The 15,131-nt window shown below is 42.0% G+C and overlaps 1 protein-coding gene across 5 annotated transcripts in view; it reads left to right on the top strand.

Moving 5' to 3' along the window:
- RREB1 (ras responsive element binding protein 1) overlaps nucleotides 1–15,131 on the top strand; it is a 124,804-nt gene that overhangs the window by 51,373 nt on the left and 58,300 nt on the right. For 3 of the 5 annotated variants that reach the window (XM_084508229.1, XM_084508232.1, XM_084508233.1), the window contains exons 2-5: nucleotides 4,925–5,044; nucleotides 6,313–6,515; nucleotides 11,201–11,290; nucleotides 12,690–12,853. In XM_084508229.1, coding sequence (XP_084364355.1) covers nucleotides 4,925–5,044; nucleotides 6,313–6,515; nucleotides 11,201–11,290; nucleotides 12,690–12,853 — 577 coding nt within the window. Of the gene's footprint in view, nucleotides 1–239; nucleotides 366–4,924; nucleotides 5,045–6,312; nucleotides 6,516–11,200; nucleotides 11,291–12,689; nucleotides 12,854–15,131 lie in introns of all 5 variants that reach the window. The other 2 variants (XM_084508231.1, XM_084508230.1) reach the window with 1 other exon arrangement.

The raw sequence follows: 15,131 nt of genomic DNA, 5'->3' as shown, positions 1-15,131 counted from the left end.
TGCCTTTCCAGAGATATAGCTCTCTTTGGTTGGTGTTTTTGAAGGTTTGTGGTCTTGGCTTCCCCTTGGTCCCCCCCCATGGTCCCCAGAAGAAGATTGTAGTTAGAGGTACAAGTTCAAAAACATTGGGGTAATATTCTTAGTGTCTGTTTTTTTCCAAATACTAAGTGAACAAACGACCACCAAATATTCCCGTGCCACTGTCTTTTTTTTTTATGCTTGTCTTCCTTTCCCCGTAGGCTGCTCTGTACTGGTGCTCCAGCAGTGGTGACAGTGAGGTGACGCTGCCAGTATAATTCTCTACCGCTGGGGTGCCGAGTCAGCACCAACACTTCAGTAGCAAGGGCAGAGTTGGTATTAAAAAGGTCAGTTGGGAAAACTTTCTTCTTTTGGTTTTCCTTTGCCTTGAGGCAGTGGCTTTGAATACCATTAACCCTTTTTTCTTCCCACACAACGCATTTTCACCCTCTTTCCTTCCTGCCATCTTTGAAGCAAAATCACATTCAAAAAGTAGTTGGAGCAATGTGCACATCTCTGGGGGTGGGAGTAGCTGTTTGTGCTTGGGAGTGTCACCTCGTGCCCTGGGAAGAAAATCTGCTCCTCCGGGTAGAAACTTGGTGCGAGACCAGTGCATCAGAAACATTTTTGAAAGTGGTGTAGCAGTTCTCAGGTATTATAATCTCAAGGGTAAACCATAAACTTTTGTTTATTCAAATGTGATATCCCTCTTTGAAGTTCTGTTCTTGTCTAAATTTGTATACTAGAAGTTCTGGCCTTCATTTAAATGATCCTTGTGTTTTTTTCTACCACTAAGGGGAAAAAAAAAGAAAAAAGAAAAAAGAAAAAAAAAAAAAAAACAGCGGGAAAGCCTTGAATAAGCTAATAGCATTGCTAAGATGGAAATGATGAGGAAGGCTCAGGATTCCTGTTTTGGCCTCATGGGAGAACGTGGTTTGAAATGCGTGTGTGTGGGGGGGTGCATTCCTCAAACTGTCATTTGTTTCCCCCATTTCTCCTCCTCCCACCGTGTTCTGTACTACGTACTGCGGCATGTTTAATGAAACCAATAAAAGTATTTGGCGGAGAGTGTTAATCTTTCCCTGGCCCAATTAGTGCATGGCTTCTACTTTAACGTTGATGTGGACTGTTTTTTTAGGGCAGAACAATGAGCAGCTTTGTGCTACACGCAAGGTTTTCCCCCTCCTTGCCTGTATTGTGTATTTCTTCCTATCTATTCCGAAGGGAGAGCTCATGTGCAGGGACAGTGGAGCAAACTGGAGCAGAGACTTGTACCAGCTCCACGCTTGTATAGCCACCTCTGGCTGGCAAGTCAAGTGACTGTGACTCTGAAGACTCATCATCTCTTCTCCTTTCTTCTTCCTTCCCTTGTGGCCTGTGTTCTCCTTTTTGCTTCGTCTGTGATGCTCTTCACCAGAAGGAGAAGCAGATATAGCTGTTGAGAGTGGTCTTCAAACAAGAAAATTAAATATAAATAACTGCTGATGTGCTTAGTACAGTGGACACACTTTATCCCAGAGGAGGAAATAGGTCTAGCAAGTGTCTTCCTGTACAGACTGAATGGGAAGCAACAAGGCTTTTTTTTTTTTTTTTTTGGTGGTGAGCCCTCTGCTTTCTCGATGACTCTCCCATTAGCTGGTTATGTGCAGCATCAGGGGTGGGCCTCTGGCAGGAGGAGGAGCTGAAGGCCCCTCAGGTTTCTCAGTGGGATTGCAGTTGCCCCAGTTACATGGTTTTAGAAACAGCATCACATGGAGGGAGCCAGGTCTCTTGATATGGCCGGCAAAGCGGGCTGTGGGGATTTTGTATTGTGTTTTTTTGTTGTTGTTGTTGTTTGTTTTGTTTTTTCTCCTCACATGTCTTAGCACTCTCTGCTTTCATAAGAGAGGATGACTCGGGGGGGGGGGGGTTCATCAAAGTAGAAGATGACTTGAATGCTCGTGACCACTTCCCTGTTTCCTAGAGGCTCTGGTCAGATGTTGAATGCAACCTGAGGCCGCACTGTTTGCCAGCCTGTTTCCTGTTTGTCCCTCTTTCCTGGAGGTCTTTGTTCTCTTTTGGGGAAAGGGAGGAAGGAGGCTCCATCAGCACGGCCTCTGCGCTGAGGCCTCCACTGTGAGCTGAGAAGGCTTGCAGTCCTGCAGGCAGCCTGGTGCAGGGCATCCATGCTGGTCGCTGCCTCACAGATTCCCTGGGTTTCTTAGGTCTGTGGAAAAAAAACATTTCCCCATCCTCAGTGATGCATTTATTAAAAAAAAAAAAAAAAAAAAAATCTGCTAGAGAAACCTCTCAGTATGTTCCTGCCTGAAGGCTTTCTGCCATGGGTTTTCCCACAGGAAGGAGTGATTTGGCCCAGTATCCTTATTGTTCCTATATCCTATTGCAAATAGAAAGTTAGGCTTCTGAAATTGGTGCGTGCTGCTCATGCAGTTGTCTTTGTTTCAGAGGCACATTTTTATTTTGTGCAAGAAAATGGAAAATACATATGTAAATAAAAACATGCATAAATCTATTTTTTTTTGATAATTTAAGGATTTTTTCCAACTGCTTATAAATTAGGAAAATTTTAATGTATTGAAAACAATTTTAAAAACAAGGTCTGTTGTTTGCATTAGCAGTAAGATGTTTTAGATTCAGAAATAAAATAGCTGTTGATTCATAGAAATTGTGAAAGGCTGTAATAGCACAAATACAAAATTTTCCTCCTGAAAGAAGAACAGAAAGCAGGCTGGCAGGTGTTTCAAAATCAGGAGGTAGGTTTCTTAATGTGTGCCTGTATGCCTGCCTCTTCTCTTTTTGATGAAAAAGTCACGTTTTCACTCTCACTAAAACCATCACTAGGAATTCTGACTCCAGTACTCTGGGAAGATCCTCAGCAATTTTAAAGTTACCTTCACTGACACAGCAGTCTTCACACTTATACAACAGGTTAACTTTTTCCAGGATGTAACAGTGATAATATTAATGTTATTGGTATCGACTGAAAGAGAAAAAAATAGGTCTACTTTGGAAGGAAGAGGGTTTTTTTGTTTTGGTTTTGTTTTTTTGGTTGGTTTGCTTGTTTGTTTTTAAGTGCTGAAACGCTTATTTGCATTAATTTTGACAGCAATCCCTCCAAATAATTTAAAATGGTGGTACTAAGCAGATATAGCAGCAACTTAGAATATTTATACCAGTCTTGAAAATAACTATAGTGTTTGTTCTATTCAAGATTAAGCCAGCTACCACATAAGCGGTTAAAAAGAACAAAAAAATAAATGACTGTGTTGCTCTGGAATAAGATGAACCTTTTTTAAAGACCCTAACAAATCAATAGCTCTTGTGCTTGCTGGAGAAAATACAGAAGGATGGATGCTTGGCTTCTCTTTGAATCAGGCAGTCCCTGCCATCATAGGGAACACTAGTGTTTTGCTTAGCAGAAAAATACAAAAATGACCAGGGAAAAATTAACTTAAATTGTTTAGGATAGCATCAAAATGGTCTTTTTGTCAGTTTTTGGAGACTTTAACCAAAAATGCTGTTTTAAGAAGTTAATGTTATCTAGAGCCTTAGTCTAGCCTTAGTCAGGTCCTGCATTTTGGCTCTATCCTGTGCTGGTTCACTGTGTCAAACCATTCACCCGTGTGCAGCTCCCAAGAAGGTAGGCAGTTAACTATAGGGAGCTTGAGCCTATTGCTTTTTCTTGTGTTGGGTGAAATAAGGATCTGCTTGACACAAGTCAAGAGAGCAGAAGCTGGGCCTTTTCTCTTTGTCTGCCTTTTGGTGTGCACTGTGAAGTGTTAACAGTTAGGATGCTGTGATTTCTTGTTTGCAAATGCTGTTCAGAAAGCATTTGGAAGTGTTATGTGAGTGACCGATTTGCATGTCACCCTAGAGAGCATGTTTTTTAAAAGGAAGAAACCCCGTCAACCCCAGTTTGAGACTGAAGGCCTGTGCTTTCTGAAAAAAAGGGAAATCTGTATTAAGTCTGCTGGATGCAATCTGGAAATCTGAGATGATGCAATGTCCACAGTGTGTTAATTTACGCAATGAACCATTTTGCTTGTAAAGTTATAAAGGTGTATTTCTCCATTAAAAATGTATTAGTATCTTTCAATATTACAAATGACCTTTTTCAGAGGCTATCAACATGGGTGCCACAAGGCAAGAACTCCTCTCTTTCTCCTGTGCCGATCGTTCACCATCACCTCTCAAAATGGTGTTCAGCTGCCCTATCATTCTCCAGCCAGAACAGGCATCCTTCCTGAAACCCCAACGATAGCATGATAAGGTTGTGGTTTCAGAAAGGGGCGTGGAGAAGTTCTGTCAGCAAATATGGTGGTTGCTTATGTCTTCAGCTCACCTAAAGCCCTTGGGCAGTGGGTGTGAGGAATGTGCCAAATGGGCCCAGAAACCTCAGTAGTCATTTCACCGCTGCTGGAAGGAATACGGTCACCATGAAGTCTTCTATTGGAGTAAATGTTAATCCTTCAAGAAGAGAAATAGGAGGGTGGGATATTCATGAATGAAAACAAATTACTTATTGTATCTTTAGCTGCAGAATGTTCTTCCAGCCTCCTAACCAGATATCACAACTGTCAGTGATGTGCTGGCTTGTTCTCTCCTTTGTTTCCTCCTCCTTTTTTTTTCTGGATGAATACTGGGGACCATGTTGGGAGGGTTTCCTCGCTTTGTTTGCCTGGTTTCCAGCAGAGGCAGATCTATCTCGTGCAGCTGTATCTCGTGCCAGGCCACTCCTGGGGGCAGGCGCTTGGCTGCGCTGTGCTGGCTGTTTACGTGCTTCCGTCATCAAACCTACGTACCCATTGGGAGAGCTCTCAAACTGAGGGATTGTAGTCTTACTTTGCTAAAACGTCTTCCAGCAAAACTTAATCCCTTTCTCTCTGTCTCCATCTCCATCACCTAGTGCTAGAGGGTGCTGCTGAAGAAGAGGCTGAAGAGCCTGACGCTACTAAACCTACTACACTAACTGAGGAGACCAGCAATCAAGAAGAGAGCCTCAGTCAATCAGGGGATAAAAATGAAGGTAACTGGTTTGACTAGCTCTGAGTAACTCTCTAATTTAGGACATTGATTAAAGCTTGTAGAAATATTTCTTACCCAATCCATAACCCTTATCTGTGTGAAGGGTGTAATACACATTGAGCAGAGGCACTGGTGCATACATTTCTCTCCCCATCCCTAACCTTTATCTGTGTGAAGAGTATATGCTGAGCAGAAGCATGGGCACATAAATTCTCAACTACCACTGCAGGCTTCCAAACTAAAATTTTCTTGGCTCCAAGTAACTTGGCACCACATTACTTAGCCTCAAAAAACACCTGTTTATAATGCTCAAGCTTATCTTTCAAAGACAGTATTATGCAGAGATCAAATGTTCACAAACATTTTCCTCCTTGTTCACCCTCACATCCTCTTGTGTTAGAGTGACTCTCACAACACACATTAAGATCCTGTGCTGTCCACCTGAGATGACAGAGCAGTAGACTCACAGGGTGTTTCTGTTCAGCTGGGAGACTCCTTTTCAGGGAAAGGAGCATTTAGTTTGAAAACATTCTCCTTTTCAAACTCCGAAAGAGGAAAGTGGAGGGCCTTACCTATATGTTCAATGCACTAGATAGAGAACATGATGGAGAAGTCTGAATCTGAACAGCTTTGCCTGCAAGGCAACATTAGTCGTGGATGTAATACATACTCCATGGACTGATAGGAGTTGGTAGACCAAAAAGAAAACAACTTTACATTGATGACAGCTGTGGCAGTAAAGAGGCATTTTAGGGGATTTGGGGTTGGATTTTTGCTAATTTAGTTTACTCATATGCAGAGCTGGCTTAAGCTATGCTAGGCTGAGAACCCAGTATCCTTTGCTGTGTTACTAATGCCTTAATTGTGCAGTTCTGCTCAAAACACATGCTTGTTTGGATGACTGTGTTTGCCGGCGTGTGCATTCATCAGTACTGCTCTAATAGTTCATTGTGATCACTAGGTACCACAAATAATACCATTTTATAGCAAGAGAATTTAAGGTAAATCGCTCCATATGTGCCATACTCAATTAAGGTTGAAAATCAAGATAACATGGATGTTCTGTGAGAAGAAATGCACACCTTAACCTACACATTCCAGTATAAGAAACTTTTACAAGAAAACCTCCAATTATTATGGGCCATTGTATATGGTCCATGAAGATCAAACAGTGTGGTGCAAGGTACAGGCAGCTGAAAATACTGTGAGGATTTGTTTTCTTTCAGATGACCTAGCAACTCCTGTGTGTGTTTTTGTTTTTAATTCCAGAGAAGCAGCTGGAAACCTTAAACAGTTACAAGGTATCACCAAGTTCACCAAACAGTTTGGACGGAGCGGACTTGTCCTCCATTGACGCCATGATGTCAGCAGTAATGAATGTGGGGAAGATAGCTGAAAATGGCGGGAACTCTCAAAATGTTAAATCCCCCTCCAAGTCTCCTGCACCAAATCGGATTGGCAGGAGGAATCAGGTATGTAAGCCCAAGTGCAGTGGACGAAGGGAATTCAGACAGCTGCATGGGAAGTGATAAAATGTAATTATGTTTTGTTGATGGTTTTGTCTGTTTTTCTTTCAGTGGGTATGCTTTGCCTCTGCCATTGCTCCTATATGGATGTTTTCTTGTGTCCCTCCATAACTTAACTTCAGAAAACTGGGGGTGGAAGGGGTCCACTTGCTTGGATTCACATGTAAAACATTGGAGCACACGCTCCCATATCATACAGTGGGCAGGCTGATCTGCCAGATGACAACAGCAGAGGCAAAGCCAAAATTGCCACATTTTCCCTGCCACATCTGTTATCCAGGCTCTTGCATTTGTGAGATTTGTTGGGAGACCAGTTTGTTCCATTAACCTAGGAGAAAAGAAGTAGCAGGAACTGAACTTGCTCAGAGAAGGAGCAGGGTGGTCTGGCAGGGGGCTGTGGGGCTTGGCTCAGCTGTTGTGGGGGTGGCTTCATGAGGTGTGTGATTGCTCCAGGGGAAGACCCAAGTGACTGAAGGTTAAAGGTGGTGCTGGAATGAAAGGTCCATCGGGGTGCTCAGTTCACACAATTGTACTGTAAGGAGCCCTTACTTCATTGTTAATGAAAGTATGAAGAGCTATTGCAGAATGCTTTGTATAAATCTTAGGGAGCAAATATATGTAGTTTTTATCTTTTTTTTTTCAATTTACCAGTTGATGGCATCAGTTGATTGCAATAGTGGTCTAGAAAAGTGAAAGGAGACTGTTAAAGCTGTGATTATTGATACCCATGTTCCTGTCCTGCTGTGTCAAGCCCTGCACATGCAGGTGCTACAGAACAGCAAGAAATACCCCAAATCCCTTTGCCCATTTGACTTCAAAGCTTATGGCAAAGCACAGAGAATTTGTAAATAAATCAAGATATAACAGGGACCAGAAAGGCTGAGAAGCATGACTCATGTGATGTTCCTATAGTAGTTTATTAATAGCTTGCAGAGTAGCTGCCCAGTTGACAGACTTATGACTTGTCTTGAATTTTTTTGCTTAAAAGGAGTTAAAAGCTGTTAACAGTAAATGAACGTGGGAATTCTTAAATAAAGAGCCTGGGCAGTGTACTGGCAACTGTATTTGTGGGGTCGTACTGTCTAGCACCTGGCTTTGAGGTTTATTTGCAGTGTTGCCAGTTAAGGGCTGCCATGGTTCCTTGATTTCATCATGTGAAGTAAGGCACTGGAGTTCAGACGAGTCTCAGTGGCGGTGCTATTACACAGCTGTCTGCTGGTACACCATGTGGTTTGGCTTCAGGGAAGTTTATTAGCGTTGGTGACCTTTATTCCACCTGATATTTCGATGGGCATCGAATCAAAGGAAGCTCGAGAGTAAATGTGACAGGATTAAGAGGGATTCTTACAGTGTAAAAATAAATAAATACATTGAAAACATAGTAAATAGCCTATTTGTTTTTAGGCTGAAAGATTGTTACTGCCAGAGGGGCAAATGGCTACATTACTGAGAAAATAAAAGTGTGATGTGAAATATTAAGTGGGTATCAATCTGGTTAGCAACATCTAATACAGTGAATTTCCATTTTCAGAGTAGCAGAATGAAAGCACTGAATTGTTTCAGTGTGTAACAGCACACAGATCTCCGATTCTGATCAGAATGTGCCCCTTAGTACAATTGCAAGGATAATAACAGTCAGCTAGTTTTCTGGGTCTGACTGCTGTTTCCCATGAGTTGGCAGTGAAACATTTTGCCCTGAACCTTTGTCCCAAGTCTATGGTTCTCTTTATAATGCTGACTTTATCTTGGCTCTAGGCTACCCATAGTCTAACAAACGTGTTCTCACATCAACCTGCATCCATTTGAGCTTCTCATTTGCTTTGCTCTTGAAGAAAAGACAAGATGTGACAAAGGTCTTTCTTGAGCTGGAGAAAACCCTAATGTACAAATCTCGAAGCATTTGCCATCAGCTGAATGCAGAGCAGTCCTGCCAGGTTGACTAACTTGAGAGTAGCTAACAAATTAGCTGCTAATTTAATCTTTTAGTTCAGGAAGTGTGTTTTCACCAGCCTGGCTCCAGTGAAGTAGGCAAGTGCCATGTTTTACACTTGTGAGCCGGGGGGGGATGCTTTTACAGTAGGGATGCTAATGTTTTTTTGGTCTGGATTGAGTCAATCAACAGCAGTCCAGTTGTAGCTACCCTTGATTTGCTTGAGCTGTGTTACGGTATGCAGCATGTACCCTGTGTGACCACTGGAGAAAGTTTGGGTTTTAGTTAATAATAAACCCCAGATTCAATAGTAATCAGCTCTGGCAGAGCTATAGTGTGTTTCTGATCTTTGCTTCAAGGTGAACCATTAATTACTCTATCTTCTGTTAATTTGCTGATGCAAAGAGCAGGCAGTCTAGAAAGCAGCCTCTGAAACAATTAATTGCATCATGTAGAACTGTATCGCACATTTAGAAGGGGGGCAAAATAAAGTAGTAGGTTGATAATTTCACAGAAATACCCTGGGGATTAAACACCATCTAAACTGTCAGCACAGCTGCAGGGATTTTCCTCGCAGCACAGTGTGTTTGTTCTCTGTCCTGAGCCAACTTTAACAGGGTTGCAGTATAATTGGAGCCGAACGTTACTCCACAGACTGGTTGCATATAGTGAAATTAAAGTTGTATAAGTAGGATGGAATGCATGTGTGTGAATTATATGTTTGTATATAAAAATGTGTGTGTGGGCCACTGGGATAATGCGTTTTAATTTTCTTGGTGTGTTCAGACTTCATAATGGCAGCCTTTCTTGCTTGCTTTCTAATGTTTTTTGAGTAACAGTGCAGTAGGCTTTGGCCCGTGTGCATGGCCTACAGTGATTAACTTCAGGATGGAGAGCCCTGAAAAACATTTGGAAAAATATCTGCAAGAGAAACAATACGGGGGAATGGGAGAGCGTAACTGATGTGATCCTGATACTTCTAGAAGTGAGGTCTGAAGTTTTGTTTACTTGAGGCAAAATGAGAAAGTAGCTCTTCATTCATCACTGAAGTTAACAGAAAAGTATCATGGAGCCTACGTTTGAAAAAATGTTAGATTTTAGATTTTAGCAGATTCTGTAGATTTTAGTTAGATTTCTCTATAGAATTTTTTCCCCAAAATGATGTGGAAAGCTTTATTAAGTCGAGACTTAAAAAAAAAAAAAACTTGATCATTGTGTCAGCATCTTTCCTCACCAAATGCCCGAGGATTTGTCACAGGGGCTTGAGTCAGTCATTCTCAGTGTTCCCCACAAATGCCCATGTCTGACAATCCAGAAACAGTCCTTTCTCAACTGGTGACTTTTGGGACAGCGATAGGGAATAAGAGTTGTTTGGAGGGAGAGGAAATGGATAGACAGTCACTTCAACCCCCTCTCATTTCTGACTGAAAAGCTGCTTATGTTTTTTGTTTGGTTGGTTGGTTTTTGTTTGTTTGTTTTGTTTTGTTTTGACTAATGATACCTACAGTGGCCAGCAAAGAGATTCATTAGAATGCTTTCCTTTAGCATAAATATTGTCGTTTCCCGTCGGTCACACAGAGATGGTTTTTGGTACTCTCATAACCAGAAGCTGAGATAACAGGCGGTGGATCTCTCTAGCTGGTAAAGATGTGCATTATTCTACAGAAAACGAAGATTTAACTCAGTGCCAGACCTTCTTGCTTTGAGTCATACAGGCTTGAGTGCAGAAGCCTCATCTGGGCTTGTTAGCGAGATGGTGAAAATGCCCATATGTTACTCAGTAGTCATCCTTGTGGACAATTCAGGCAAATGCCTTTGGTTCCTGTGAGAGTGCCATTTCATCCTTGGCTGAAAGAGTGGCGGTTTTGCTCAGTGTCTCAAGGGCATACTTAAATCAGGCTGAGCTCTCCGGGTCGGCTGCACTGTTTGTACTCGTGGTTTGACCATGGTTACTCCTGATTCTCACCTGGGTGGAGAACAGCCGGGTTCATAATGTGTTCTTTTTGAGTCACGTACACTCCTGCGTTGTCACCTCTTTCTCGCTATGATCTCATCAGATCTTGCAAGCTTAAGAAGGGTTGGGCCTGGCCGGTGTTGCCTGGATGGGATGCTTCCAGGAGAAACACAGGATGCTCAGGGAAATGGTGCTGGTGATTCAGTAAATGCCACTCTTCCTTCTGAGTCAGACAAGGAGCAGAACGCACAGCTCTGAGAAAAGGGCACAGGGCTAGCGCCCTGCCACCAAGATGGGGTGGAAAACCCAAAATCCTGAAGACGTGTGCTTATTAAAGATCTTTTTGTAAGATTAGTGGTGTTTGCCCGCATAATCTGGCGGGTTTCCAGGCCGGGTAATTACTTTCTGCTCACCTAAATTCCTCCTGGCAGTTTGAGCTGGTCGCAATAATTGCCTTCACTTCCTGTCCTAAACTGCTACTGCTGAGTATCAGTGTGCTGTTAAAACAGCTGCTGTACTTCTGTGGTAGCTGAAATGGCCCCTATTTATAAATTCAGAAGTTTCTGAAACTTCCCTGAGGGATCTATCAGGATGATAAATGCACACAGACAAGTTGTTCTGTTAGCAGTAGCCTTTTGTACTTAGGATGGCTTCTATTTTTCCATCCCCAGCAGTAACAGCTTTCCAGTTCTTTTATATTGATACTCCTTCTGATTTTTTTTTTGTTTTGTTTTGTTTTGTTCACAGGAAACAAAAGAAGAGAAGTCTTCCTATACCTGTCCTCTGTGTGAAAAGATTTGCACTACACAGCACCAGCTAACTATGCACATTCGTCAGGTACACGAAGTACAAGCTTGATTCTTTATTAATTGTGCCTGGTTTGTCAGTATGCATTTGCAATGGTGAAAAACAATTCCGTGTACAAATCAGAAATGCTTCATTATAACTTTTTTTTGCAATCGATTTGCTTTTATTTAAGCCCTCCCCTGCTATTTCTTTAAAACAACAACAACAACAACAACAACAACGGGGTAATTCTCCTCCCTTCCTCCCCTTCCTCTCCCCACCCCCCGAGTGGCTCAAACAAGGATGTGTGTCCTGTTCTGCATAGCTTAAGGTATCCTAAGGATCCGGAAAACCACTTCCATCATGAAGCATAAGTCCTGTTTTGTTATCCTGTTTGAATACAGTTCCCTTTACTGTTCATGCAAATTAAGAAGCAGGAAGACACAATTTTAAAATCATCTCAGCATTGAAGAACCTCTCTGTCCTTTACAGAGTGCAGCAATTTTGGGAGGCAGAATTAAAAATACACTTTACAAATATATGGTGCTTTTTTTTTTTTCTGTCAGCTACAGACTGCCTCCTGCTCCTCTTGAAATATATATGTATTTTATGAGGAGCTTTGGCCTTTTCTGTCAGAAAGTTCTACTTTAGTTGTTAGGTTGTGGTTCACCATTATGACTCCACTAGATACTACTTCAGTTTTCCCTTCTGTACTGTAGCTGTTACTTAATTTTTTTCCTAATTAAGCTGTAGCTGTTACTTAATTTTTTTTTCCAACAACACCTGCTTTGTTGTTGTTGTTGTTTTCTCTCTTTTTTTTTTTTTTTTCTATGTGAAGAAAAAATCATTTATCTGAATGCAAGTAACAAAGAGTGGTACATATATCACAGGTAGTTAATAGCCATATTTTGCCCTGTAATGCATTCATATGGCCATAGGAGCCTGCATGTGAATTCAGAAGCAGCTTCCTTCTGTTTTCTTACTACTCAGTTACTTCAAAATCAATATCCTTAAAGAGCATTTATTGTGAAGTGTCTTCTGCCATAAAGTTCATAATTACATCCTCTTTCTGTTTTCCCCCTTACCACTCACCCAACCCCAAACCACTGCATAACTTAAGGTATCCCAAGGTACCATTTGTCTGATGGGTTGTTGCTGGATCCCTTTCTGTACCCCTCTGTTGCACACCCAGGGGAAATGTGGTGGGCACTTCAGGCTGCACAAAGCAACTGCCTGTGCTGGTGCATGAAGGAGTTAAAGTGAAGGGTGAGGGTGGAGTTGGGGGGGGAGTGCTCAGGAAAAGAGAAGTTTATATGGGGCACACCTTGATATAAGGCATTGTGTTAAGTGGCTCTTCAAAGCTGCTTTTAAGATGTTTGTAAATGTCTCTGATACTTTACTGGCACTTTAGAAGGGGCATTCAATGAAAAAAAATCATTGCTTTCTCTAGCATAACACTGACACTGGAGGAACAGACCATTCCTGCAGCATCTGTGGAAAGTCTCTGAGCTCAGCGAGCTCCCTTGATCGCCACATGCTGGTGCACTCAGGTGAAAGGCCTTATAAATGTTCAGTATGTGGACAGTCCTTCACCACCAATGGAAACATGCACAGGTGAGTGCTGATTCTGACCCAGGAGTTTGGAAAGCATTACAAGATAGGGGGCTGGTTTTGTTTCTGTGGAAGGACTTTGAAGCAGATTAAAGATCCTTACTTGGGCAGAAAGTATGGACTCTGGTATCAAATGTGGAGTGACACACATGCACGCTCTACAGCTACAAGGATGCTTATGTTGTGGGAGGGCACCAGAATTGAGACAGGTCTCCTTGCTCTCTTCACATAGTACTGAGTTGTTGTGGATATCCAGAAGTATTGTGGGTTTTTTTGTTTGTTTGTTTTATTATTATTATTATTTTGACAAATGGGATGGATTTTTCTTGAAGGATAAAAATATATAGCTAAGCTGTAGAGGAGCTTCTGATTTCATAGCTTCAGTGTAGCAGATGCAAATGGTTGTACCAGGGCATCTTTGGTGTTGGAGGACGTGAGGAAGTGAGGTATCCAAGTGCCATCATGAAGATGTATCTTTAGTATAATTGCTCTTGGTTTTAGCTACACGCATCAGTACTTACTTGCACTGTAGACAACTTACTGCACTGTGGATCTGGAAAATTCTCTGTAACTGGAGTTGCCAAACATATTTCATATAGTTTCTTTAGTAAGAATAAAGCAATATGTACAGTTGTGAAGTGGGGAAACTGAATGTTAAACCACATGTATGTTCCTTCCCCCTCTCTCATCCCCCAATTCAGTATTCATTTATTTGCATGGGTGGAGCACCTCAGAGCTGATTAACAGTTTGTGAATTCCCACATAGCTTTAGTCCCCATATCAAAGAGTTTACAACCTACAAAGAAATTGTAAAACAGGTGGGGGAAAGGAACATAGCTTATAAGCAAAATGACAAGAGCAATGGTTACGGACTGGTTTTGTGTGGGAGGGAAGATACCTTGTTTCCTTGATTATTACCAATCATTTTCCAAGGAATATGCTTGGAAAGGGTGGAATGAAAGGTGTGATTTCAGTGACAATGGAAGAGATAACATACTCCTGCACAAAGAAAGCAGTACCTGCTTGCAGCTCTACCTTCTCTGTATCTTATTGAACAGTTTAAACAGTCACTTAAAAATGGAGGAGAAATGAGAGTGTGTGTGGTTTTGTAACTCTATTTGTTTAACCTGTACTTGATCAGAATTGGAGAGAAAAGCGTAAAATGGGAAGGGGAGGACATAAAGATGCTCGGAGGAGATAGTGGCCTTGGGCATTGAATAAATCACGTCTGACTCATCTGACCAGAAGGCAGAGATGTTGCGAGCCACATGTTCCCCAGACTGGGTCATTGCTCCATGTGCCATGAGGAAGGCAGGGCTGTTTCTGAGTTGCAGCTGATGCCACTGTTGGCATCAAGAGGGTGAAATCCAGCACCAGGAACCTTTTGTTGGACACCTTTGTGTCCTGTTCCTCAGCCCAGGCTGCTTGCTGAAGGATTGCATGTTCTGTGTAGTTTTTTGCTCCCTAGGCATCTCCTCATCATCTCCCAGAAACTGGAAAGGGAGGCTTCCTGTGGCACTTTACTTCAGGCCTATCAGATGTTGACGTAATATCCTTTGCTTAGTGGAGTTTCCCTGTATAACAACCCTTATCATGCTTTAAGTAGTTCATCAGAGTTGCCAGGCTGACTGACTTGCCCAAAAGAAGTAACCATAGATTAAGACCTTCTAATGAGAAGATTGTTCATTTAAAATTTTTCCTCTTAATGAGACGCTACATGAAGTTTCCAGGATGGAGCGCCGTGTTTACTGCCCACACTAAGAAGGACCTGAGTTCATGCAAGGAAAAGATTCCTGTTAAAAGTTCTTTCACAGCTGTCAGTTCCTGTCTGCTTTGTAAAATTCCTTCTTGTGTAGGCCAACACTGCAGCAGCGTGGTGGGATATTGCAGAAATCTCATTGACGCTGCAGCAAGTGGCCCCAGACCTGGGACAGGCAAGATCCTGAGCCTACCTACAGAGGGTAGTTTTGCAAAAGGAGGGTAATGGTTGGCAGGACAGCACCAAATTTATTTTTTTTTTTCAGCAAGTTAACCATTTCTTGATGCCGTAACAGACTATAAAAGTGAATCCTGATGCCAAGGTGGAAAATATGAATGTGCAAGTAGGCAGATGAAAATAAATACAAAGTGAAATTTTATTTGTTATCTGGTACTATGACACACTCACAAGGAAGATGCTCATTTTGCCCACCAGCTACTTCCTTCAGAAACAGGTATTTCTAGTCTAAGATGGTCTGAAAGAAATTCTTCTGTAGGCACCGCAGACCTAGCTAGCATCAGG

The sequence above is a fragment of the Aythya ferina genome, assembly GCF_964211825.1.
Source record: "Aythya ferina genome assembly, chromosome: 2".
In the NCBI taxonomy this organism is placed as follows: Eukaryota; Metazoa; Chordata; class Aves; order Anseriformes; family Anatidae; genus Aythya; species Aythya ferina.
This window is presented reverse-complemented; position numbering and strand designations above follow the sequence as displayed.